The sequence below is a fragment of the Hemitrygon akajei genome, chromosome 29 (assembly GCF_048418815.1).
Source record: "Hemitrygon akajei chromosome 29, sHemAka1.3, whole genome shotgun sequence".
Taxonomy (NCBI): Eukaryota; Metazoa; Chordata; class Chondrichthyes; order Myliobatiformes; family Dasyatidae; genus Hemitrygon; species Hemitrygon akajei.
Window position 1 is genome coordinate 21,726,564 of NC_133152.1, and position 25,953 is coordinate 21,752,516.

Below are 25,953 nucleotides of genomic sequence, written 5' to 3' on the forward strand. Positions count from 1 at the left end.
GCTCACAAGTAATAAGAATGTCAGCTTACTCCAATTTCTGAAAGCTTTCCACCAGTTGTGTCTTTTGATTAGGAGCCATTCGAGCATAAACTGTGCCCCGAAGCAAGATCTGAAGAGGCAATTAAAATATGAAGTGGATTAAGATATGCCCTAATTAACCTGCTGTTCAAAGCTGAACTAGTACTTTTCCTACTAGTCTGAAACGTATGGAGACTTAGTACTGTCAATATGAGATTGTGTCCATTTTCAAAGAGTATAGCTATTTCACATACTTTCTAATAATGAATCAGAGCTGTACCTGCTCTATTTAAAACAAAAAGTTTCCATTAATATTACATAGGTTTTGTGTTATTCATCCAATCCTATTTAAAGTCATACCAACCTCTGTTACAAAGCTTTGTACCCACCATGCCAACACAGCTATTTTCCCCTAACCTACCTCTCAATCTACAAGTTGGCAGAATTACAGATTTGAGACACAGTAAGGCATGTAATTCTTCAACCTAAACAAGCAATTGACAGGCAGTCAAAGATCAGGCTTGAACTCTTACCTTTTGTAGCAGATCTGGGAAATAATCATAAATCACTGCAAAAGATTTTCCATTTATTGCAAAGTGATAATAAGACTGCTCCAAAGAGTGGTTCCCCATTTCTTGCTGCGGCTGTTAAAATATAACAATGCATGGGTATATTTGAACTACAAGCACAACACAGATACATGCATAGTAGAGCCCATCCATTCCTTTCCACACCAGACCCTTACCAACTCCCAAAGGATCTTGTTCGCATGTATTTTGTGTGTATTAGAAAGCAATAAAGACACTGGAAATCAGAAACACCAACAGAAAAGGCTGAAAGTACTCGGCAGATCTGGAAGCATCTGTGCCAGAGAAACTGAGGTGCTGTTTCAGATTGGCAAACTTTCACCAGAACTGCTGCACCTCTTCAAACATCTCAGCTCTTATATTTCTATCATTAAGTTCCAAGCATACCGCCCTATCTGTTCCTTCTCCTCGCCCCATGTTACTTGTTTACCTTGGTATCTCCTATCTGATTTTTTTTTTTACCTTCCCTTTCCTCCATGGTCTTCTACCCTGTCCTATCAGATTCCCCCTTCTCCAGCCCTCTCTCTCTGTCCCCAATCAACTTCCCAGCTCTTTACTTTACCCCCTCTCCCACTTTCACCTATCACCTACCACCTTGTTCCTCCGCTCCCCCACCCCAACCTTCTTAGTCTGACTTCTTCCCACTATCTTCCCAGTCCTGAGGAAGGACATCGGCCTGAAATGTCAATGGTTTATTCTTTTCCATCGATGCTGCCTGGACTGCTGAGTTCCTCCAGCATTTTATGTGTGTTGCTTTTGATTTTTATCAAGTACACAGAAACTCTAAAGATCTTACCTTTTATCCTTGATTTTGCCTTCTACAGTATAGCTAACACCATCTTAGAATTCAGCTAGTCTTCCTTTTCGTTTTTCCTTAGCACTCTACCTTGAATATTCAGCAATAAAAGGTGGTCTGTTCCTATACTGTGCTGTTCTACGTTCTAAAAGAATGAACAACTTGTTTCAACAACTCTTCTTACCAATTACCAGGTGATTTATTTTGCAGCTTGCTTCAAAGACCAATGGTGCGACGTTGTTAAGTACTCTACATTTTGATAATAATCGAACAGAATGCTCCAGAAACAGATCTGTTCTCTCATCCTAACATAGTTACTTACCTCAGTCACAGTCAGGTCCAGTTCTTGGTCTGACGGCTGGAACATCACGCAAGCAGGTTTACCAAATGAGGGTGGGAAGGCATTAGCAAAGATGACTTTGTCTAACAAACCCACCATTCCACAATTCCTGGCAACATTCAGCGCTGTCAGCATGTTATCTCCTGGAAGAAAAATCCTTTGATTAGCCCGTTTCTTTCCCCTCTGCTTTCAGTTCTTGAGCCCAAAAAACTAATGCATTTTTTAAGCATTTACTAAATTAGCGATTGAGCTGTAATCTAGAATATTCTGTGGCCTCATGTAATGCTATTTTGTTGATACTAGAGCAGCTTTGTAAATGAATAGTGAAAAGTCCCTCGGTGCAGGACTGAACTAGTGAACAGCTGACAATTCCAGTCTGGGCCTCTCGTCAAACAAAAATATTACCATCCACGTTGAAATCAATATTTTTACAAAATAAATGAGAACTCTACATCTACAACTACCTTGATCATGTTGGCGAGCTTTGTGGAGGAAGAAGAATTAATAAGTCGAACGAACAGTTTAGTACCAAAGGATTCAAGAACCAGAGATGCTATGACTTATTTCTTTGGTATCCAATCATATCATCAAACTAGAGCAGCAGGGACTGTACAGAACAGGGGACTAAACTTAAGGCCATGTTCATGTTCTTTCAGACAAAGACCTGTAAAGATTTTGCAAGAAAAGGGCCACCATAATGTTCTAATTTCTGGGTGACTATGAAGTTGCTGTTCCATCTCTGAGTTATGGCTTGCTTAAGTTATTAAACCTAAAATATTGGAAGCCAGGATTTCATGATCTAAGAAGGGGTTCCTGCCTCCTGTGGAACAGAACCACATTTAGAAGCATTAGAGTAAATTATTAGTGAATGCACAGGAAACAAGGCTGAATGTTATATACAAACAAAATCCCGATTCAGATCATGAGCATAAAGTACTTCCAGCAAACACCACACGATGGCAGTCTATATTCAATGTAAACCTACCTAGGTAATACTGCTCAGCCAAAAGGGTCAGAGTATCCTGAAACACCGCCACACAGTTGACATTTCATAATTTTGTCATCACTTACACAGCCAATGCCTCTTACCTGTCACCATTACAGTCCGAAAATTAGCTCTAATCAGGTTGTCAATGACAGGCTTTGTTTCTGGTTTCAAAATGTTCCTCATGACCAGGAATCCCAGGAATGTCATCTCACTCTCCACGGAATTCCTGTCAGTACAAAAGCATACAGTTGCATTGGCAAGGATGTTTTCAATCAGCAGTCAGACTTCCCCAAACATGACACTCTTGCATTTACTGTATGTATTTAACTGCTCCATGATGTACCATGGAGAGCATTCTGACAGGCCACATCACTGTCTGGTATGGGGGGGGGTTCTGCAAAGGACCAAAAGAAGTTGCAGAGGGTCGTGAATTTAACTGGCTTCATCTTGGGTACTAGTCTACAAAGTACCCAGGACATCTTCAAGGAGTGGTGTCTCAGAAAGGCAGCGTCCATTATTAAGGACCTCCAGCACCCAGAGGCTTTTCTCATTGTTACCATCAGGTAGGAGGTACAGAAGTCTGAAGGCACACACTCACTGGTTCACAAACAGCTTCTTCCCCTCTGCCATCCAATTCCTAAATGGACATTGAGCCTATGAACACTACCTTTTTTTTTAATATACATTATTTGTCTTTGCACAAATTTTAATCCATTCAATATACATATACTGTAATTTATTTATTTACTTATCTATCTTCTATATTATGTATTGTAATTGAACTGCTACTGTTAAGTTAACAAATTTCACAACACATGCTGGTGATAATAAACCGGACTCTGATTCTGATCCTGACACGTGGAATAAGGAACATGTGTTTAAGGAATTGTTTAGATCAATAAGGAATAAGGAATTGTTTAGATCAAAGGTCCTTCATCATAACTTGGAGAGAAAACAAACTATTTTAAATTACCACTGAGCTAGTGACTGTATGATTTAATTTAGTTTACCACCTTGGCACCCCTGGGCACACTCTATCAGAGATATTCCCTTAGTCCAATCTATTCCTTCCTACCATTCTCTGTAACTTAAAACTAGCTTACTTTTTTCTCCCCTTTTCCCAGTTATGACAAAGGGCCATTGATGAAACTTTAATGCAATCTCCCTTCCACAGATGCTGCCTGGACTGCTGGGTGCATCCATCATTTTCTGCTTTCAGAGCAGACAAATTATTTAACCATCTCTTGCGTCTTACTAGATTTAACAAACTGAGAAACCAGGACAAGCCAGAGAGCAAATAACACGAGACCAGCAAGAAAGATACAATTAACAGAGCTTGGATTTTACAATCAATTAACAAAGAGAGGAAGGTCATCCAATGTTGAGGTCCGTGAAAGAATTAATGAATGAATGCAGAGCATTTCCGTATAAAAGAAAGGTGGATGTGAGAAGAGAAGAGTTTGTTGAACTGGGTCTTAGAATTACAAATATAACAGCATTAAAATCAAAAAAGTACCATTCATAGTATCAGCTACATACCTCTCCAACGTGTGTACTTCCTCAAAGGTAATATCATGACTTAGTGTTTTGAATGCAAGTCCCAGAACCCTATACCCATCATTGGCATAGTTTCTTAATACTTCAGAGAAATCAGCAGGAACTGGAAGGAAAAACAGGCATTATGTATTGGATGCAAACATAGTCAAAGCAGGAGAAATATCACCTCTCATTTCAATTGAAACATGATCAAACACTGACTGTTCACTCTAATTGAGCAGTCCTACCTAGACTTAATCCCTTTGATTTCACTGGTATTTATTAAAAACCTCCAGCTTTCAAAGCTATCTGGAATTCTTCCCACCAACCCACCTTGTAATGGTTGAAGTTTCTCACTGATCACTTTACCTCACGAGGTCATCTTCATATTCTATGGAGGGAAATGGACAATTGACATTTGGGATGTCAATACAAAACGTTGACTGCCCATTTCCCTCTGGAGATGCTGTCTCCTCCAGTGCCTTTACTTTGCTCCAGATTTCAGCATCTGCAGTCTTTTGTGTCTCCATTTTCATATTGTTTCTTCTGGATGTGAAGGTCCCCTCAACCAGATTCAACTCTTTCCCTTCGGATCTCATTCACTCCAGATCACACACAGCCATTACAGAGATACTAGTGGCTTAACCTTAAATAGACTCCACATTTAACAGACTATACTTTGCCATTTCCACCACCTGTACAATGTTCTCACCCTCACTAATTTCTGATATGACAATTTCCTGTTTAACTTTCACCAGCCTTATTATTTCTTATCTATGTAAGAGCACAAGATTTAACATCTGTTATTCCAAACCACCCACACAGTGTCCAAACATTCTTTCCAAGTGAGGATATACTTATATTTCTTTTGGCCAGGCATATGGATTCTGCTACATGTCTTCCACATTGAAGACCAAATAAAGACCAATTAATCACTTTGACAAAACACAGGCTAAACTGTGATCACAAGCTCTCTATTACTTGCCATCTCTTTTCTCCACCCTACTCTCTGCCTGCTCTGTTCTAATGAAGGTCAGTAGAAGTTTGGGAATCATTATCGATATTGCCATTTGTGGTTCTTTTAATATTGTGCGAAGTAACTTCAGACCAGTGAGATATATCGATCCATCACTTGGTAAACTCGACAAACATTTGTATATATTGTGCAGAACTATAACTGGTTCAGTCTGTGTCCTTTGTGTTAAGCTTTTCTTTTTTACTTATGTTATGATCCCAGCCCCCTCCTTTGTGAGAATCGCCAGAGCCCTAGTGAAGGGGGGGTCAATGACCCAAGAGAAGAGAGAGATACGTGCGGTGTCCCACGTTTCACGGCGAGGCAAAGCTGGCGACTGTGGTCATTGTCTCCTGGAGACACCTTTGTGAATTGGGAACTGTACTACGTGTATACCCTCAGGGCAACGTGGGTGGAGAGATGGAGAGAGATTGCATCATCCCAACCTGATTGACATCTGAGACCCCGTGAGTTCAGATAAAAGAGGGGTTGTAAAGACGGCCCCCCAGACGCACCAGAAGACACGCTGGAAATCCTGCGACAGCGTTTAAGAGCGACAGCCGGTGGTGGGGTTCGTGGGCGTCTTTTCCTTGCCTGGGATTGGCGACCTCACCATGAAAGAACGGCTTAGCTACAGGGGAGGCCACAAGTGAGCGTCCATTCCCCAATGAGGCTTCGGCGAATCGAACTCCTAAAGGTTGGAAAAAAACCCCGCCGGGTAACTGTTTCATTTAATCTCTATCTCTCGCTCTTTAACAAAGTGCACCAACATGACACCACCAAAAGACGGCAGCTGGTGGAACTGCAGTGACCGCAAGAGACTTTCAGATATACAGCGGACAATATATACATTACCCCTAGACAACGATAGAGTTTATTTCTTATTGGTTATTACTATACCTGCGCTTTAGATTGAGTATTGATGACTTATGGTATCTGAATGTTTGTATTAACCTTACTTTGGTGCCCCTTTATAAATAAAAACGTTTGAAAATGGTACCATCAGACTTCAGCGGACCTCTCTATCTTTGCTGGTAAGTGATCCAGTTACGGGATACGTAACAACGTGGGGCCTCGTCTCGAGATTTGAAACCAAAATTGGGAGGGCAGTGAATTGGGTTTGTAAGTCAAAAAAAAAAAAAAAAAAAATTTGGATCTGGTACGGGTAGCCAGACGGGAAACCAGCAAAGATGGACGTGGATGAAATTATGAAAAACCCGACTGTAGAGGCGCTAGAGGCGGCCACCAAATCAGACTTGTTAAATTTGGTGAAGGGATTGGACCTCACAGAAGTGAGGTCGTCCATGAAAAAGCGGGAGGTGCGAGGGGCCATAACTCGGTATTACATTGGGAAGAAAGTGTTCGAAGCTGGGGTCTTGGAAAATATCCCTGAAAAAGTACCAGCGAGTGGAATGGATCAGCTAGAGTTGGAGAAATTAAGGTTGGAACATGAATTTAAAATGAAGCAGCTGGAAGCGGCTGAGAGAGAGAAAGAACGGGCTGAGAGAGAGAAAGAAAGGGCTGAGAAAGAGAAAGAAAGGGCTGAGAAAGAGAAAGAAAGGGAGCAGGCGTTCCACATAAAGGAGTTAGAGGTGAAACGGGACCAGGAGCTCCAACTAAAGGCGTTAGAGGTGGGAAAAGAGCGGGACCAAGCTGAAAAGCAAAGACAGCATGAAATTCAGCTAAAAGAGCTAGAAGTAGCCGAGAACGAGAGGGAACGAGCTGAAAAGCAAAGAGAGTATGAGGAGAGACGAGAACAGAGGGAACATGACTTGGAGATGGAGAAGTTAAAGAAAGAGCGAAGAGATCTAGGGTTAGATCGAGAGGAGAGGTTTAATGTTAGTCGGGAGTTGAGGGTAGTACCTCCATTCGAAGAGTCGGATGTTGATAGTTATTTCTTGCTTTTTGAAAAGGTGGCAGTAAATCAAAAGTGGCCCAAAGAGCAGTGGGTTGCGTTGTTACAAAGTGTGTTAAAGGGGAAGGCACAACGAGCATATGCGGCCTTGGCCGTCGAGGAAGGGGAAGCGGAGAATTATGCCAAAGTAAAAGAGGCCATTCTCAGGAGTTACAAGCTAGTACCTGAAGCGTATAGACAGAGGTTCAGAAATTTACGGATAGGGTGGAATCAAATGTATACCGAGCTAACCTATGAAAAGGGTGTGCTCTTGGACCGTTGGTGCACCGCGGAACAGGTGGACGGGGATTATGGGCGTATCAGGGAGTTATTTCTGATTGAGGAATTAAAAGGGTGTGTTCCGGAGGAGATCCTGATGTATTTGAATGAGAAGGCGAATAAGTCCATCTCAGAAATTGCTAGGTTCGCAGATGAATATGCCCTAACCCACAGGATAAAGATTTCCTCGCCAAAAGGTTACCCGAGAGACCGTCGGAACGGTAGGGAAAGTCCGCCAGCTGAGGCAGAGGTCCCGCCGGGAGCTAGTGGTAAGGTTGAGGGGGAAAGGCCAGGCGGCCCGAGATTTCCGGGCTTGACCTGTTTTAATTGTGGAAAGGGAGGACATATTGCCTCTAGGTGCTTTGCTCCGAGAAAGGAGCCAGAAAAAGGGAGAGCAGCGGTCCCTATCGGGTGTGCCGTGGTAATCAGTAAATCGACGAGAGAGCCCAGGTAGACAGAGTACGAGAAGGGTCAGAGACTTGGCTGTCACCCGGAACCGTGTCCGTGAAGGGGGGAGACCCACCCATTCCCATCTGAATCTGGCGAGACACCGGGGCGGAGCTGTCGTTGATCCGCTGTGAGATACTAGATTTCGGTCAGAGAAGGGGAATGGTCGCCGTGAAGGGGATAGGTACAAGAATAGAAATGGTGCCCCTACATCAGGTAATTATGGATTGTGAGCTGGTATCTGGACCAGTCGAAATAGGGGTGCCATCAGAATTCCCGAGAACTGACGCAGACGTCCTCCTCGGAAATGATTTAGCCGGGGGGGGAGCAGGTTTGGACACGACTCAAACAGCCTGTGAGGATTGCAGCCCCGCCCCTCGCATCTCCAGTCTGTACCACAGGTGCGAGCATTCGCAGCCTGTCGAGAAAGGCCGCTGAGAAAGCGAGCAGTTTAAATCTGGCCAGTATTGATTTGGCCGAGACGGTCCTACTGACCCTGTACCACGAGGGTTCTGAGGGTGGTAAACCGAAGAGTAGTAAAGTGAAAGGGGTTAAGGGAGAGGAGCGAGATCTGCCCTTAGCGAAGAGAAAGGTCCTAGAGGTAGGAAATAAAGAGGAGAAACGGAACCAACTGTTAAAAGGTCCAGAGTTGGACATGGATGATCTGTCGGGGGTGGCAGCCCTGTTTGAAGAAGTTGAGAGTTATCAAGGTGTTCCCGAGAATGAGATGAAGGCAGTCCTAGATGAAAAGGATGCCATTACCTGGGAGAGGTCTGCTGGGTTGGCAGACGAGGTTGTTTCAGCCCGCGGGGTTGAGTTTATTCCGGAAGGGAGTTGCCCAGAGAGGAACTGGGAGGATCAGGGGAAGTTAGAATTTGAAAAGGGTACGGGTATTGAAAGCCTGGAAGAGGCAGATGTCCCGTTTGAGTGTGTCCAAGATGTGGATGCACGTGGTACTGAACCTAGTAATGGAGCTCAGAAAAAGTCTGAGGTATTTGATTCAGTTGAAAAGGAATGCAGTCCCTGTGGGTCAGATGGACTGGGTTCAGTGAAGACAGGGTTAACCCTGGTAATTGGGGGAAGGGAGGGTTCCCAGGTGTTGGTACACGAAGGGGTGGTGAACCTTAAAGTGGAACTCGACCATGGGGGGATAAACATTATTATTGAAGGGAACGGGAAGTTTGTAGTTCCCAAATCGAGTGAAGAAAATTTAAAGTTTAGATTGGTGTCAGAAGAAGCAACCAAGCTACGGAAACGAGGGCTTGGTAACGCGGTGCCTGCGCATCGATTACAGGTGGATCTGGAATGTAAAGGTGCCCCACACGCTGTTGTTATTCAAGAGAGCGCTGTGAAAAGGCCGAAATTTAAATGCGGCCTGAGGGAAAGGTTCGAACTGAAATCCATCAGCCTGCATGGTCTTGACGAAAGGGTTAGCTACCTGTGTAACATTAAAGATTTGGGTGGAAATTCCCATGATGATTTAAGTTTGGGACACGGTGTTGAGAGAATAACCCTTATGGAACGGAAAGGCGGGAGAGTACCTCGCCAAATTACCCAGGTCCCCCACGTAGGAACTCACCAGAAAAGAGGTGACGGCTAATGGGGGCGCCATTTTTAAATAGGAAAACCGGCTGTACGGGATTTTGACAAAGCATGTGAATAACAAAGACAACCCCCTTGGACCCCTGCCTGTTGAAATCTGATGCTACCAGCCTTTAGTCAGGGACAAGATGTTACCATATTAAAGGAAGTGACACTGTAATCGTTAACTGTTTAGACGCTGAAAAATGTATGACGGTACAGCTCTGTAGGTAAAAGAAAAGCTTTTGTACTATGTTAAATCCTAAAACTCTGTAAGACTCTGTACCACTCCGTTTTAACCGCTGGTAAAAACGTTTTTAAGAGGGGAGGTGTTATGATCCCAGCCCCCTCCTTTGTGAGAATCGCCAGAGCCCTAGTGAAGGGGGGGTCAATGACCCAAGAGAAGAGAGAGATACGTGTGGTGTCCCACGTTTCACGGCGAGGCAAAGCTGGCGACTGTGGTCATTGTCTTGTGGAGACACCTTTGTGATTGACATCTGAGACCCCGTGAGTTCAGATAAAAGAGGGGTTGTAAAGACGGCCCCCCAGACGCACCAGAAGACACGCTGGAAATCCTGTGACAGCGTTTAAGAGCGACAGCCGGTGGTGGGGTTCGTGTGCGTCTTTTCCTTGCCTGGGATTAGCGACCTCACCATGAAAGAACGGCTTAGCTACAGGGGAGGCCACAAGTGAGCGTCCATTCCCCAACGAGGCTTCGACGAATCGAACTCCTAAAGGTTGGAAAAAAACCCCGCCGGGTAACTGTTTCATTTAATCTCTATCTCTCTCTCTCTCTTTAACAAAGTGCACCAACGCGACACCACAACAGACGGCAGCTGGTAGAACTGCAGTGGCCGCAAGAGACTTTCAGATATACGGCGGACAATATATACATTACCCCTAGACAACGATAGAGTTTATTTCTTATTGGTTATTACTATACCTGCGCTTTAGATTGAGTATTGACGACTTATGGTATCTGAATGTTTGTATTAACCTTACTTTGGTGCCCCTTTATAAATAAAAACGTTTGAAAATGGTACCATCAGACTTCAGCGGACCTCTCTATCTTTGCTGGTAAGTGATCCAGTTACGGGATACATAACACTTAGCATCCAAGTTGATGAAGCCTAGGTCACCATTCTCCCATTTCATCTCACTTGTGCCCAGTTCAGTCACGCTGAAGCCCCTACCCCTTCTCAAACACACATAATTTCAGTCTTAGAAATTTGTCTCATACCTTAGATCAGGGGTTCCTGACCTTATTTATGCCATGGACCCTGCCATTAAACCAAGGGCTCTGTGGACCCCAGTTTGGGAACCCCTGCCTTAGATTATTGCAATTTCATCTATCTAAACTTATTCAGCCTGCTACACAGGCATCTGATAATCTATGACTTTCCAGGCACCTACATATTAAATACTATCTAATGTAGCTCCTTCTAATTGTGCACCAAAATATCACTGTTAAGTAACATTAATATTGATAACATTATCACACCTTATCACAGCAGCCAAGTTGGAAAGAAAATATCATATTCAAATATGAAAATATCTTGTTAATATAAATGCCATCATGTCAGGACTCCAACAAATTCCATATATTCACTGTTTGAACAACCAGTGATGAATTTTTAAATAAATCCAATTTTAAGAAATATAGACCCAGTTTTTATAATAGTCGAAGTTCTTCAATGTCTTAAAAATCAGCATCTATTATTCCAACTTATTCCCAATTTCTCTAAGGTAGTTTTCTCTAGCCCTGTCACAGTTGTTCTTTCAATAACTCTGTATGAAGAAATTATCTGTAATTTTCCCTCACCAACCCTTAACCCATGTGAAGTAGCATTTCCATACATTCAGTTGACATAACACCCATTGTCTGAGCTAGTTGCCCAATCCAGGACCTGCTAAAATACCTTCTATGTTCAGAGCTTTTACTGTCCAATCACCCTAACCTTTTCTCTCTCTTTACTACCTAGTATGCAAAAATGAGAGACCACCATGAATCTAAATAATAGAGTTTAGAAATTAAATAGTGTCTATGGTTGATGTTCCCCTAATTTTGTAAAGTTTTTAACCCTAACTAATCTATTACTGTCTACAGTTTTACTCTTTAAACACTGAAAAATCACTTAAACCAATAACCAGAAGTAATGCAAATTTGAAGTTTATGAGTCAAGGTCAGTTACCTGTTTCCTTTGCACAGAGGCTGACAACCATTTCAGGTGCCCCTTTCATGTATGCCTCAAGTGGCGAATTGTCTGGTTTCTTTGTGATCACACTCATTCTTTGTAATGTTGAAGAAAATGGAAAACGACGAAGAATTCCCAACATCATTTCTTGTTTCTAGTTTTGAGAAAAAGAACGGATATGTGGCAAGAATTATAAATCAACCCCTTAACACCCACTGTCAGGTGCAATGCCTTCACATGACCATTCTTTAACACAAAAGACTATCCCACCATCAAGGAGTCAATAGTACAAGCAAAGTGGTCTTTCAACCCACTGGATCCGTGCTGACCATGAAACACCCATTTATATTAATCCCACACTCACCCATTTTATTCCAACCATAACCCAGTTAACTGCTCCCAATTCTAACACTCACTAAGGGCAATTCAGAGTGAGCAATTGATTTACCAAAAGGCATATCCCTTCGGGATATGGAATGAAAACAGAGGACCCAGGGTAAAGTGCAGCATCACATATGGAAAAAATGCAAACTCCACACAGACAACACAAGTGGTCCGGACTTATTTCAAACTGCTGGTGTGGTGAGGAAGCAACTCTTTCAGCTGTGATACATCTCAGCAGTGACCTACCAGTACCACGATACTGCCAACAGCTCACTCTACCCTCACTATTCTCCAATAGTTGATGTATGATACAGGGTACTATGTTTAAAAAAAAATTGCTCAGCTTTTACCTTTTGAATCCCTTCATTTTTTCTGAAGCTGATTCCAATTCTAGCTAGAATCCAATGAAATGGTCACTGCTTATATCTTCTACTGCTTCAACCACCATATTTGTACTCCTAACCCGTGAATATTTATAAATGAATTTTATACCTCAGCCTAACCTTATATTTTATTTCCAAGGATGTGACAAGTAGTCAGGCTGTGTCACCGTTTCCCCACATCAGTTGTAATCAAGATTCTTATTAGAGAACAGCCACATTTTATCGCACCTTTCTCAAAGTGATGCAAGACTAACTGAAGACATTATCCACTAATTTTACTAATTTAACTTGCCAATTATGTAGTTTGCCAATAATGGAAGAATCAGGTAAATGCACAGGATACCGCTATATTAGCTGTGCTAAATCAAACCAGTAAGGAACACGTACTACTAGCCTTGAACAAGACGCCGAATCGATCTGCGTCAACATAGTAGTGAAGAGAATGAACCATTGCAGATTTTCCACAAATTTATCAAATGTATCTGATTAGTTTTGATCATCTGGGTAAAGGCCAATTTAATTAATGCTTTTCATATAAAATAAACCTTTGTTATTTTCTACTCAAAGATGGCTCAAACAATAGATAGCAAGTGCTAGCAAGCTATTCACAGTGGGAACATCTCATAACCGTCCCATGTTAATCTTAATCCGCAGGACTTCGATATCAGGCAAATTTATCATTGCCCAATAGATAGTTCTTTGCCCAGCACGATATTTCTTTTACTTCTAGTATATCTGTGCCCTATACAGGTAAACAAATGAAACAGGGATACTGTTGGTCTGAATGCTTCAGTACCACACTGAACAGTGCAATTACCATCGCAACATTTCTAGTTACTCCTCACAGATATCATTAATAGGAAATTCCGTATCGGCCCAGTTCAAAAGAGAGATTAGAATGGAACATTGGAACATAGCCAATTCTGCCCCAGAATCAATTATTAAACAAGAACACTCAACGCTTCCAGACGGCTGTTCTTCCAGCTGCGGAGGCTTCATGACAGCCAGAACTTTCATTCCAAATGTTCTGTTCACATCCAAGACCGTAGTCTCATCTTTCAGAATCTGAAAATGGAGCACATGTTCACTGATGTAAATACAAATAATTTATGGACAAACTAACAACAGAGCAAATACCACCACCACATAGAACAACCACACTGAACTGCAAACTATCACCTGCTTTCATTTATATTCTTGTATTTTGATGCTCCAAATGTCACATGAAATGAGGAAAGGGGTTCATGACCATGACAAATGCAGCGTCATGAAGTTATTCAAGTGAAAGGGGAATGGAATTTGGAAGCCAGATGATCACCAAGATGCTAATGAATATATTTCACAGGCAAATGCCCTCTGACCCCTCTCCACCATGTGGAGATCTTGCGAGAGGAAAGGCAGCTCGCAAAACAAAACTTTTAAATGATTCATTTTAAATTGTGATTTGGACTTAGCTGTTCAGTCATGCAATGTAAGAAAATCCTAGGCAGCATATCAAACCCTTCCACTGATGTATTCAACTGATCAGGTTTTGGCATTTAGAAAAAATCTCAATTCTACTAAAAGAAGTCTCTGAAGTTCTCCAGATACACCTGGCAGATAGTCAACTTAAGAACACCAACACCTGTAATTGTTGTTCCTTTTCATGCCTTGTGGCTAATACCTGGAATTAATTAACTGCTTATTTACCTCAGTGCTGTTTGTAGTATGTTGCCAGGACTGAATAGAATTATGAAAATCACTAAGTTTACAGCACAGGTGGAAATCTTTTAATCCACTGCATCCACACAGGCTAGACAGCCTAGTTCTTCTCTTCTCTTAGTCTTGTAGGTTATGGTTCATCAAGTGCTTGTCTAAATACTTTTCTGTCTCCTCCACCCTTTTAGGCAGTGAGTTCCCAACTCCCATTACCTTCTGGGTGAAAGGAGTTCCTCCACTCCTGTAACTACATTCACCATTTAGAGAATGGAGAGATGAGATTTTGCAAAACTAAACTTTAATCAATTGCAGATGTAAACCCTGCAAATTCTGCATACTCTACAATTTTTTGAACGAAACCAAATATTGTCGCCTTCTCCTTTTAGTGAGAGCACATTGGAAAAGCTAGTCCAGTTATTGACTTACCCAACCAGTTGACTCAATCATCTTCAGGTCAAGTGGGTCACCAATTGGTTGACTATTCAGCAGTGTGACGCTATGACAGGTGGCCAGTGCGTGCAGAATTTGACTGTTATCCAGGTGCCGAGTGTCACGAATAATCGGGCTGAAGTTCTTGCCTGCCACCAATACAACTCCCCAGAAGTCCAAGCCTTCCTCTGTAAGTGTCCCTGTCTGAGAAGGAAAGGAATTAGCTTGAGAATGGTTGGTGAAAATTTACACTTGCAAGTCTAAACCAGAGTCCTTTGCTGATTGGACATCTACCTTATCAAAGCAGATGAGTTTCAGTTTGCCACAGATGTTGATGCGTGGGGGACTAATACAGAATATCCCATATTTTTTCAATCTGTCTTGAGCATAGATTGTCCCAACAGTCATGGCAGCAGGGAGAGCAGGTGGAATAATGATCGTGATCAAATCAAGGATACGGGTCAACAGTCGGCCCACTGACACCTACAAACGTGAAGGAAAGAAAGACTCACTATAGGGAAGACCAGGTTACTTCAAAACCACAACATATTAACAACAAAAAGGAAAGACGACGGTGAAAGCAGAAACTGAATTCTGATGAAAACTGATGATCTTTACACGCTACTTAACAATGAGCACCCTTTGTTCACTGGACCGAGCTGTACTTCTCGGAATTACGTGGCACAATTTTAGAATTCCCCAAATGGATACCAAAACCTCAGAAGCAAACTAAATGAAGGTAGGGCAGTAGTACAGCTAGTAGAGCCAATGTCTCATGACACCAAAGACCTAGGTTCAATCCTAACTTTGGGTCCTATTTGTTAATTTTGCAATCAACAAACAGGACCCTATTTTATTTATCTATTTATTTATTTTTATTGAGATACATCACAGAATAGGCTCTTCTGGCCCTTTGCACCGCGCCACCCAACAATCCCGATTTAATCCTAATCATGGGACAATTTGCAATGACCTATTAACCTACCAACTGGTATATCTTTGGACTGTGGGGGGGAAACTGGAGCACACAGTGGAAACTCACGCAGTCACAGACAGAACGTACAAACTCCTTACAGGCAGCAGCAGGAATTCAACACGGGTTGCTGGTATTGTACAGTATTATGCTAACCACTATGCACCTTTTAACTGAAAAGGTTTCCTCCTACAAAGGACTGATAGATTAATAGACCACTGTAATATAAGATCAGAATCAGATTTATTATCACTGACACGTGCCATAAAAATTGCTGTTCTGCGGGAGCAGTACGGAGCAAGACAGAACAAAATACTACTGGTTACAGTAACAATGAACAAATAGTGCAAAAGAAGAATAACAAGGTAGTGTTCATGGGTTCATACACTCTGTGGTCACTTTATTAGGTACAGGAGTGGACCCCGGTGTGGTTTTCTGTTGCTGTAGCTCAACCACTTCAAGGTTTGACAAGTTGCGCATTCAGAGATCCTCTTCTGCACACCACCGTTGTAAGACGTGGTTATTTGAGTTAATGTCATCTTCTTGTCAGCTTGAAGCAGTCTAGCCATTCTCTTCTAACCTCTCATTAACAAGGCGTCACCACCCATAGAACTGTTAGTTTCTCGCCCCATTCTCTGTGAACGCCAGAGACTGTTGTGCATGAGCATCCCAAGTGATCAGCACTTCCTGAGATACTCAAAAACCATTCCGCCTGGCACCAACAATCACTCCTCGGTCAAAGCCATTCAGATCATATTTTCTCTCCATTTCAATGTTTGGTCTAAACAACTGAACCTTTTGACCACGTCTGCATGCTTTTATGCATTGAGTTTGCTGCCACATGATTGACTGATTAGATATTTGCATTAATGAGCAAATGCACATACAGTAATAAAGTGAATGTGCAGATGCACCTGGAAGGCTTGGGACAGTTGATGAGAATTTGGGGGGAAAAAATGGGATTAATGTAAAACAACCTAAATGGGTGGTTGATGGCTAGTGCAATCCTGATGGGCTGAAGAGCCTACTTCCATGGTGTATCCTTCAATGATTCAATGAAATAATATAGCTTATACCTTCTATTGCAATTTAAAACTCATGATTTTTTGAAATATATGGGAGGTCTGTCAATTTTGCTGATATTTTTCTATATACAAGAGCCCGGTCCCCATTCAAAAAGTTTCCCCGAAGAGAACTCAGAAAGGGAGCTGCATCCTTCACTCTCCCACACCACTATATATTATACAACCCTTCCGGCTCTCAGGATTTGCAAAATGCTATCTGTGATACAAAGAAAAAGTCTCTTCGCGGTCTGAAACTGCTAATTAAAGACCAGTGAGTCACTTGCCTTCTGTTTTTCTAGAATCACAATGCTGTATATGTCCCCAATCAAAGCTGTAAAGAAAAATCACAAAGTCAGTCATCAATCAAACCTGATAATAATTTAATACCATATGTTATAGTCTCTGTGGTAACCAGGAATTTGGTAATTGCAACATCTAGTTTCCTTCCTAACTGCCTGTTATATTTTTCTCTGGCTTGTCATAAGATATTGAAAAATGCTAATACTTTGCCAAGTGAGGTGCTTGAGCGATGTCTGGGTAAGGTCAGTATCACAACAAACCTGATTTTTCTTCTTCTGAGGTCCATACGTGTTTATAAGCAAGAACCCAGGGCAGGAATCTTTAGTCATTTCTGGTGTTTAGTTCCCAAACTGAAAGCATAGCATTTATAGATGGTTTCTTTGCATTTACGCTATTAAATATGATGCCCAGTATCTCAAGATTAATTTATTCCACTGCCAGAATAAGGAAGCTAAATGTGATAAATTCACCGATACCAGCTTTGTGGAATCTGTGTTCTTAAAATATAATTTTTTAATTTTATTAATGAGGGCAATTCATTCTGAAATGTATAGCAGGTGAGGCAACATTTGCATTAAGAGTAACTGAACAACTATTATAGAACTGAAGGGTCACTGATCTGAAATACTGATTGCTTCTTTCTCCAGAGATGCTGCCACACCTGCTCAGTACCTTGCTTTCATTTCAAAATCTCAGCACCTAGTTTTGACTTCAATAAGTTAATTGGAGATACAGCCCTTCACTTTCCATCTGGTACTTAACAAGGGCAAGTCGATACTACTTGTTTTCTTACAGAAGAAAAGGGAGTGCCATAATTATAGACAAAGGCAAAATGATTCCTCACAAATAAAAAAAAATACACTTACCAAGTATTCCAAGAAAGAAGATAAACTTCATCGCATCTTTGTAGAATTTAAATCCCAGAGGTTTAGGATACAGAATAGAACTGATCAGTTCTCCTTTACTTGTGCAAAAGCCTTCAGAGAAAGAAGTGCAAGGAATTAACTGTCTACACTCTTAAAGAAAAACTGCACCAAGCTGACAATAGAGCACAATGCCTCAATGGCACTGGCTTACAGAATCCAGTTGCTCAAGTTGAAAGCCATTCTTCACATATGCCAATTCTGGAGTCACAGCTGAACAACCATCTTTTCTACCTTTTCTCATTATCGGCAAAAATTTTTAATGCAATTTGAGAAAGCAATAACTCATGTTGCCTGTTCCTACCTCTGAAAAGAAATCCAAACACAAGTTGGCCTGGTAAGGCAATAAGTATGTCTCGTGCTGCAGATAAAACAAATGGAAGCTGCCTCGGCTGGCAGGGAGCATTATAAGTATTAGAGCCACCAACCCTGATCCTTCCTGTGGTTCTTTGACAGGTCCCCCCCACTCCCCAACTACTTTGGAATATCTTTCAATATCCTCACTGGAGGCAGAATCAGCTCTTTTTAGAAATCATTCTAGGATATATCAACATTACTTCCATGAGATTTAATCCTTATAAATGGCTTTTCTGAGAAATAAAACACATTAAAAAAAATTACAGGTATTCACCCACTCTTTATCTGAGAGGCTCAATGTTATATGATTCCTGCCTGAAAAAAATACATAAGGAAATATTACCCAAGCCTTTGCCTTCTACCTTCCCTTCAGCCTATCACAGATTTTTGCTTTCATTTGCTCATTACTGACTTTACCACTTGCTTTCCCCCAAGGCATATCTATAGCATTATTACATTTCTAACTTCCTCCAGCTTTGATGAACTGCCACAATTTTAAACATCAGCCCATATCTCTCCTGGTAATAGCTGCTTGAGCTGCTAATCATTTCACACAGAGATGTGGTGTGATTCATACACTTTCCGTTATTTATCCGTCCTCTACTTTGAGGTCAGAAATTTCAGAGGGAAGTCCTGTATTATCAAATTCCAGGCTACTTAAAGTCACCTTTTAGAGGAAGACCCCTGATCATATTGTTTTTTGATTAGACAACAAATTTGATGGTGCAATATGTTTTTGTCACCCAAGCACAATCTGGGGGTAGCATGGCAGATTCCTGCTACACAGTTAACCACCAGATTAAAATCTCTTGCTGAACATTGTCTAATACCAATGCACTCTTATTCTGGGTTTAGCAGATCCCTGGTTCTATCCAATCAGTACCTGTTCTCACTACCACAGCCAAAACTTGCTGATCCATGCTGTAGCTCTTTGACTGTACAACCTGAGTTCCACAGAAAAGTGTGTGCCGCTTGTGTTCTTCAGAAGAATAGGCCACATCTTGAACAGGTAGAGGAGTCTTCATCACAGGTACGCTCTCGCCTGGTAAAATATCACACAGTGGTAATAATTATTTTTGTTGCATTCGTTTCTGAAACATTCCCACAGCACACAATTCCTTTCTCTATCTATGTACAGTACTGTGCAAAAGTCTTGAGCACATGTAAAACAGAATTCTGTAAAGTGAAGATGTTTTCAAAACTAATGAAATGTTTCTAAATATCAAAAAATACTATAAAGAGCAGTAAACTGCAAAAAACAAGATCAAATCAATAGTTGGTGTGACCATCCTTTGTCTTTAAAACTGCATCAATTCTCTTAGGTACATTGTTGTGCAGTTTTATAAGAAGAAAAAAAAACGGCTGGTAGGTTCTTCCAAGCATCTAGGAGAACTTGAGGTTCTTTTGAAGACATTAGTTGTCTCGCATGCTTCTGTCTTTCCAGGTAATCCTGGACAGCCACAATGATGTTGAGATCAGGGCTCGGTGGCGGCCAAAACATCTGTTGCAGAACTTCCTGCTCTTCTTTTCGTTGAAGCTAGTTCTTTACGACCCTGGCTATGTCATTGTCCTGCTGCATAATGAAGTTGGGACCAATCAGATGCCTCTCTGATGGTGTTATGTGCTGGATGAAAATCTGCTTGTACTTATCGGCATTGAGCATTTCATTAATTCTGACAGGATCACCAACTCAATTTGCAAAAATGCATCCCCATACCTTCAGGAAACCTCTGCCGTGCTTCATTCCCGGCTGCACACACTCATCCACATAGCATGCTCCAGCTCTTCTATGGACAAACTGCTTCGTGCTTGAACCAAACATTTCAAATTTTGATTCGTCAGTCCAGATTACTCGCTGCCACTGTTTACCACTCCAGTCCTTGGGTTTTTGTGCGTGGGTGAGTCTCTTGGCTTTGCTTCCACTTTGGAGGAATGGCTTTTTGGCAGCAAGTCTTCCATGAAGACCACCTCTTACAAGACTTCTCTGGACTGCGGAGGGCTGTATTTGGGTTCCAGTGGTTTCTATGAGTTCAGAGCTGATAGCTGTGCTGGATGTCTTCCAGTTCAGAAGGAATGTCACTTTGATATATCTGTCTGCTGCACTCAGTTTCCACAGCCCACCACTGTATTTCTGGTCCTCCACCTTCCCAGTTTCTTTGTGCTTCTTCAAAACAACTTGAACAGCACATCTTGAAACTTCTGTCTGCTGTGAAATTTCTGCTTGGGAGAGACCTTGCTGATGAAAGATGACCACCTTGTGTCTTATTGCTGAGCTCACTATTGCCATGGTGTAAGAATTGATGATTTGAAGGTTAAACTATCACATCTGCCTCACCTTTTAATTTGGTTGTCCTTTGCCCAGTCTGATTCCTTCCACACTCATTTCTATTTCAGTTAATCAGTTTAGCACATACAACTTATGGCATTAATCATTAGCATCCTGTTTGATGTCTTTGTTTAATCATGTGCTGGGTTATATACCTACAAAGTAATCAAGTTTTATTTGAAAAGTGGTCTTTCACTTAATACGTTACTTTCTTTAATGAAATACAAAAATTTCTCAGTAACATTTAATTTTTTTTGGAAAATGGAAGTTTGGAAATCTAAAATTTGCTCTTTTCTGACAACCTAATGTAGAACACAAAAAATAAACAGCTGAATCAAAATTTATATTAAAAAATTTAGGGTGCCTAAGACTTTTGCAAGGTACTTTACGTGATCATAATCAGAGGCAGTGAGGAGGCCAACCAGCTCCTCGAATCTAAACTGTCATTCAATAAGAGTATGGGTAATCCTGTCTCTCAATACAATTTTCCTGTCGATCTACACAGCCCCAATTCCCGCAGTGACCAAAAATGCACTGATATTATCTTTAAATATACTCTATGGCGGAGGACTTCCAGAAAGAATCAACACAAGAACGTAAGAAATAGGAGTAGACTACCCAACTCTTGATCTAATGGCCACAAGCATTCCCCATTCAGCCTCAGTACTGTTAGATTAGATCGAAGATCCGCAATTCTGAAATGTTGAGTCATGAATGGAAGTAGACAACTAACAGATGGTATCTGTGGAATCAGTAACAGAGATTATGGTTCATGTCAAAACCAGATGTCAGAAATATCTTATTATTTTTCTCTTTTCACAGATACTGCCTGACAGTTTCTTCTTTATTTCAGATTTCCAGCATCTGCAGCTTTTTCTCCTGTTTTCTGTTCATTGATACCAAGATTTCTATTTTTGTTCTATTGATTAAACCAAACAGCCATATCACCATCCAGTAATGGTGCCAGTATTCCTTGAACCTAATCCAAGGTCACAAAGCTGACCGTTTAATCTTTCATTAGGATGAAAATAATCATTCAATTACAGTAATTTACTTGGTTGGTCCTACTTAATATTGGTTTCCTGGAGATAACAGGCCTCTTTTTTTCCCTGAAATTCTCTTCCAATTCAGTTCCCCATGCATTTTCTCTCAAAGGCCCATTTAAAAAAACTATTTTCTAATCTTTCTTCTAGCTTTCACCCGCCCAACTTTTCCGCCAGGTTTCCTTCCAGAAGTTCTACTGATGTGCCTGATGTTGATAAACCTCATTCCTGAAATCCATCATATTGAATTGGCATTGCCCTTTCTCAATAACAGATGCCACAGTGGAAGAAAAACAATTAACAAGTTGCAAGGACTCCAAATGAGTGAAATGATGGGACTGAAGGGCATGAAAAAGAATTAGAAACTGATAATAGGTATTAACACAGATTTCATCTTCTTTTATGCATTTTGCACAAACACAAAGGGCAGTAGAATTAAAAATGAGAAAATAAATCATACCACTTGAATTAGTGAAGGGTGATGATGTACTATCAAACCCAGCAACTTTCTTCTTGGCAAAAATACAGAAGGAAAAAAAAAATCAACCTCAAACCATGGTACTTGTCTGCCAATATTGCTAGGTAATTGCTTTTAAAAGCCCTGGGGATTATCAAAGCACAAACAGAATTCACCAGCTCCATTTGGCTTTTATTAGGTTGGTAGATTGAAGAATGTGGATTCAGCTAGTCACAATGCACTATCAAATAAGAGGAAATCTGCAGATGCTGGAAATCCAAGCAACACACACAAAATGCTGGCAGAACTCAGAAGGCCAGGCAGCACCTATGGAAAAGAGTAAACAGTCGATGTTTCAGGCCAAGACCCTTCATCAGGACTGCCAGTTTCAGCCCAGGACTTGCATCAGTCTCTTTGGGTTTTCACCCAGTACACATATTGCCTTTGTAGAATGCCCCTCCTACTTTCTGCAACTCAAAAAAAAAACTTACTTTATAACTTCGTGAGTTCTGATGAAAAATTATCAATGGAAATATCAAGTCGTTAACTCTTTCCATAGATGCTGCCTCGCTTGTCACAAAGCTCTAGCATTTTTCGTGTTGGGGTAAATTGGATTTAATTAGATGTCAGGACAGTGTCACTTGCAAATGACACCAAGAATGGGGGCATGGTGGACAGACAGGAAGGCAATCAAAGCATCAGCATGATCTGGACTGGCTGGGAGAATGAGCTGAAAACTGCAGATGGACTTTAATGCAGACATTTGTGTGGTGTTGCATTTTGGGAGGATCAACCAGGGTAGAGCTTCCACAGTGTATGGCGGGGCACTGAGGTCTGCTGTAGGACAATAGGACCTGGGAATACAGATCTTTAATTGCTTTAAAGTGGCTTGAAAGGTAGATAGGGTCATAAAGAGAGCATTTGGCACAATAGCCATAAATCAGAGCACTGAGTATAGGAGTTGGGATGTTGAAGTTGTACAAGAGGTTGGAGAGGCTGAATTTAGACCATAAAACATTGGAGCAGAATCAGGTCATCAGGCCTACGAGTCTGCTCCACCGTTCGATCATGGCTGATCCTCCAGTTATGGCTCCTCTTTAACCCCAGTTCCCAGACTCCTCCCTGTAACCTTTGATGCCATGTCCAATCAAAAACCTATCAATCTCTGCCTTAAATACACCTAACAACCTGGCCTCCACAGCTGCACTTGTATAAAGAAATTTCTGATTCAAAAGGACGCTCCTCTATCCTGAGGCTGTACCCTCTTGTCCGAGACTCTCCTACCATGGGAAATATCCGTTCCACATCTACTCTGTCTAGGCTTCTCAACATTCGAAACATTTCAACGAGATCCCCCTTCATCCTTCTGAATTCCAGTAAGTAGACCCATACGTTCCTCGTATGACAACCCTATCATTCCTGGAATCATCCCTGTGAACCCTCTCCAAAGCCAGCACATCTGTTTGAAGATGAGGGGCCCAGAACTGCTCACCATACTCAAGTTGAGGCCTCACCAATGCCTTATAAAGCCTCAGCATCACATCCTTGCTCTTGTGTTCTAGACCTCTTGAAATGAATGCTAACATGGCATTGGCCTTCCTCATCACTGACTCAACTTGCAAGTTAATCTTAAGGGTGTACTGCACAAGAACTCCCAAGTCCCTTTACATCTCATATTTTTAGATTTTCTCCCCATTTAGAAAATCCACATATTTATTTCTACTACCAAAGTATATTATCATGCATTTTCCAACTTTGTATTTCATTTGCCACTTTCTTGCCCATTCTCCTAATCTGTCCAAGTCCTTTTGCATTCTACCCATTTCCTCCGCACTACCTGCCCCTCCACCAATCTTCATATCATCTGCAAACTTGGCAACAAAGCCATCTATTCCGTCATCTAAATCATTTATATACAGCATAAAACAAAGTGGTCCCAACACTGATCCCTGCAAAACACCACTAGTCACTGGCAGCCAACCAGAAAAGGATCCTTTTATTCCCACTCGCTGCCTCCTACCAATCAGCCAATGTTCTAACCATGTTAGTTACTTTCCTGTAATGCCATGGACTCTTAACTTGGTAAGTAGCCTCATGTGTGGCACCTTGCCAAAGGCCTTCTGAAAGTACAAATATAAAACATTCACTGCATCCCCTTTATCTATCCTACTTGGAATCTCCTCAAACAATTCCAACAGGTTTGTCAGGCAGGATTTTCCCTGAAGGAAACCATGCTGACTTTGTACTATCTTGTCCTGTGTCACCAAGTACTCCATCACCTCATCCTTAACAACTGACTCTAACATCTTCCCAACCACTGAGGTCAGGCTAACTGGTCTATATTTCCTTTCTGCTGCCGACCTCCTTTCTTAAAGAGTGGAGAGACAGTTGCAATTTTCCAGTCCTCTGGCACCATGCCAGAGTCCAATGATTTCTGAAAGATCATTTCTCATGCCATCAAAATCTCTAACACTACCTCTTTCAGAACCCTAGAGTGCAGCTCATCTGGTCCAGGTGGCTTATATACCTTTAGATTTCTTAGCTTTTTGAGCACATTCTCTCTTGTAATAGTAACTGCACCTACTTCTCTTCCTTCACACACTATAACATCAGGCACACTGTTAGTGCCCTCCACAGTGAAGCCTGATGCAAAATACTCATTTAATTCATCAGCCATCTCCTTGTCCCCTGTTATTATTCCTCCTATCTCATTTTCTAGCAGTCCTATGTCCATTCTCATTTCTCTTTTATTTTTAACATACTTGAAAAAACTTTTACTATCCACTTTGATATTATTTGCTAGCTTGCTTTCATATTTCATCTTTTCCCTTCTAATGAATTTTTTAGTTGCTCTCTGTAGGTATTTCAAAACTTCCCAATGCTCTATCTTCCCACTAATTTTTGCTTTGTTGTATGCTCCTCCTTTTGCTTTTACAATAGCTTTGACTTCTCTTGTCAGCCACAGTTGTACTACTTTACCATTTGAGTATTTCTTCATTTTTGGAATACACATGTATTCCTTCCTCATTTTTCTCAGAAACGCAGGCCATTGCTGCTCTGCTGACATTCCTGCCAACAGCTCCTTCCAATCTCTTTGGCCAACTCCTCTCTCATGCCACTGTAATTTCCCTTACTCCACTGAAATACTGCTACATCAGACTTTACTTTCTCACTTCCAAATTTCAAGCTGAACTCAATTATATTGTGATCACTAATTCCCAAGGGTTCTTTTACCTTATTGAAGTTGGAGTACTGTGTGCAGTGTGGTCATCTAGAGAGCCATCAATAAGTTTGAATGAGTGCAGCGAATATTTACAAGGATGTTTGCTGGGATTTGTGGACCTGAGTTTTAGAGAAAAGTTGAATAGACCTATGGTCCAGGTGCAGATAGAAGGGAATAGGCAGAAAAGAAACAGGTCAGCACATACTAAACGGGCCAAAGGGCTTGATCCTGGACTTGAGCATTTTATGACTATGATCGTTGATCTTAAAACATAGGTTTTAATTCAACCAAGGTAGGTGGGAAAGTTAAATTCACACAATTGAATTAGTTTGGAGTTAATCATTAATGGTGACCATGAAGGTGCTGATTTGTTATAAATCTCATCCTATTCAAGTATGTCTTACAGGGATGGATATTATTGAAAGTAGTGCCACATTTTGAAATAAAAGATTAGGAGAAACCTTGCTTAAGTATTAAGGATGGTAATAGGCAAGACTTTTAAGAGATGAGCTGGGTGTCCACAGACTCAACCAGCTACTTCAGCAGTGTGGGGGAGAAAAAAGAACTGTTTCTGTTTGGTTCTCACCTGTAAGCATGCTCTCATTGACCATACACTCTCCAGTTAGAAGTGCTGCATCACAAGGAACCTGAATTCCATCTTCAGGGATCACAATACAGTCACCAGGGACTAAATCCTGAGAATTCACCATTTGCTCTTCT

The 25,953-nt window shown here is 41.4% G+C and overlaps 1 protein-coding gene across 2 annotated transcripts in view; it reads right to left on the reverse strand.

Moving 5' to 3' along the window:
• The window catches only part of atp13a2 (ATPase cation transporting 13A2), a 119,524-nt gene that overhangs the window by 18,935 nt on the left and 74,636 nt on the right, over nt 1–25,953 (reverse strand). For both annotated transcript variants that reach the window (XM_073031816.1, XM_073031817.1), the window contains exons 11-23: nt 25,820–25,951; nt 19,068–19,226; nt 17,771–17,881; nt 16,889–16,935; nt 14,862–15,050; nt 14,565–14,771; nt 13,401–13,505; nt 11,671–11,827; nt 4,269–4,389; nt 2,831–2,955; nt 1,724–1,884; nt 552–662; nt 30–109 (exon numbers count right to left, since the gene is read on the reverse strand). In XM_073031816.1, the coding sequence (XP_072887917.1) occupies nt 30–109; nt 552–662; nt 1,724–1,884; nt 2,831–2,955; nt 4,269–4,389; nt 11,671–11,827; nt 13,401–13,505; nt 14,565–14,771; nt 14,862–15,050; nt 16,889–16,935; nt 17,771–17,881; nt 19,068–19,226; nt 25,820–25,951 (1,705 nt within the window). The remainder of the gene's footprint in view (nt 1–29; nt 110–551; nt 663–1,723; nt 1,885–2,830; nt 2,956–4,268; nt 4,390–11,670; nt 11,828–13,400; nt 13,506–14,564; nt 14,772–14,861; nt 15,051–16,888; nt 16,936–17,770; nt 17,882–19,067; nt 19,227–25,819; nt 25,952–25,953) is intronic.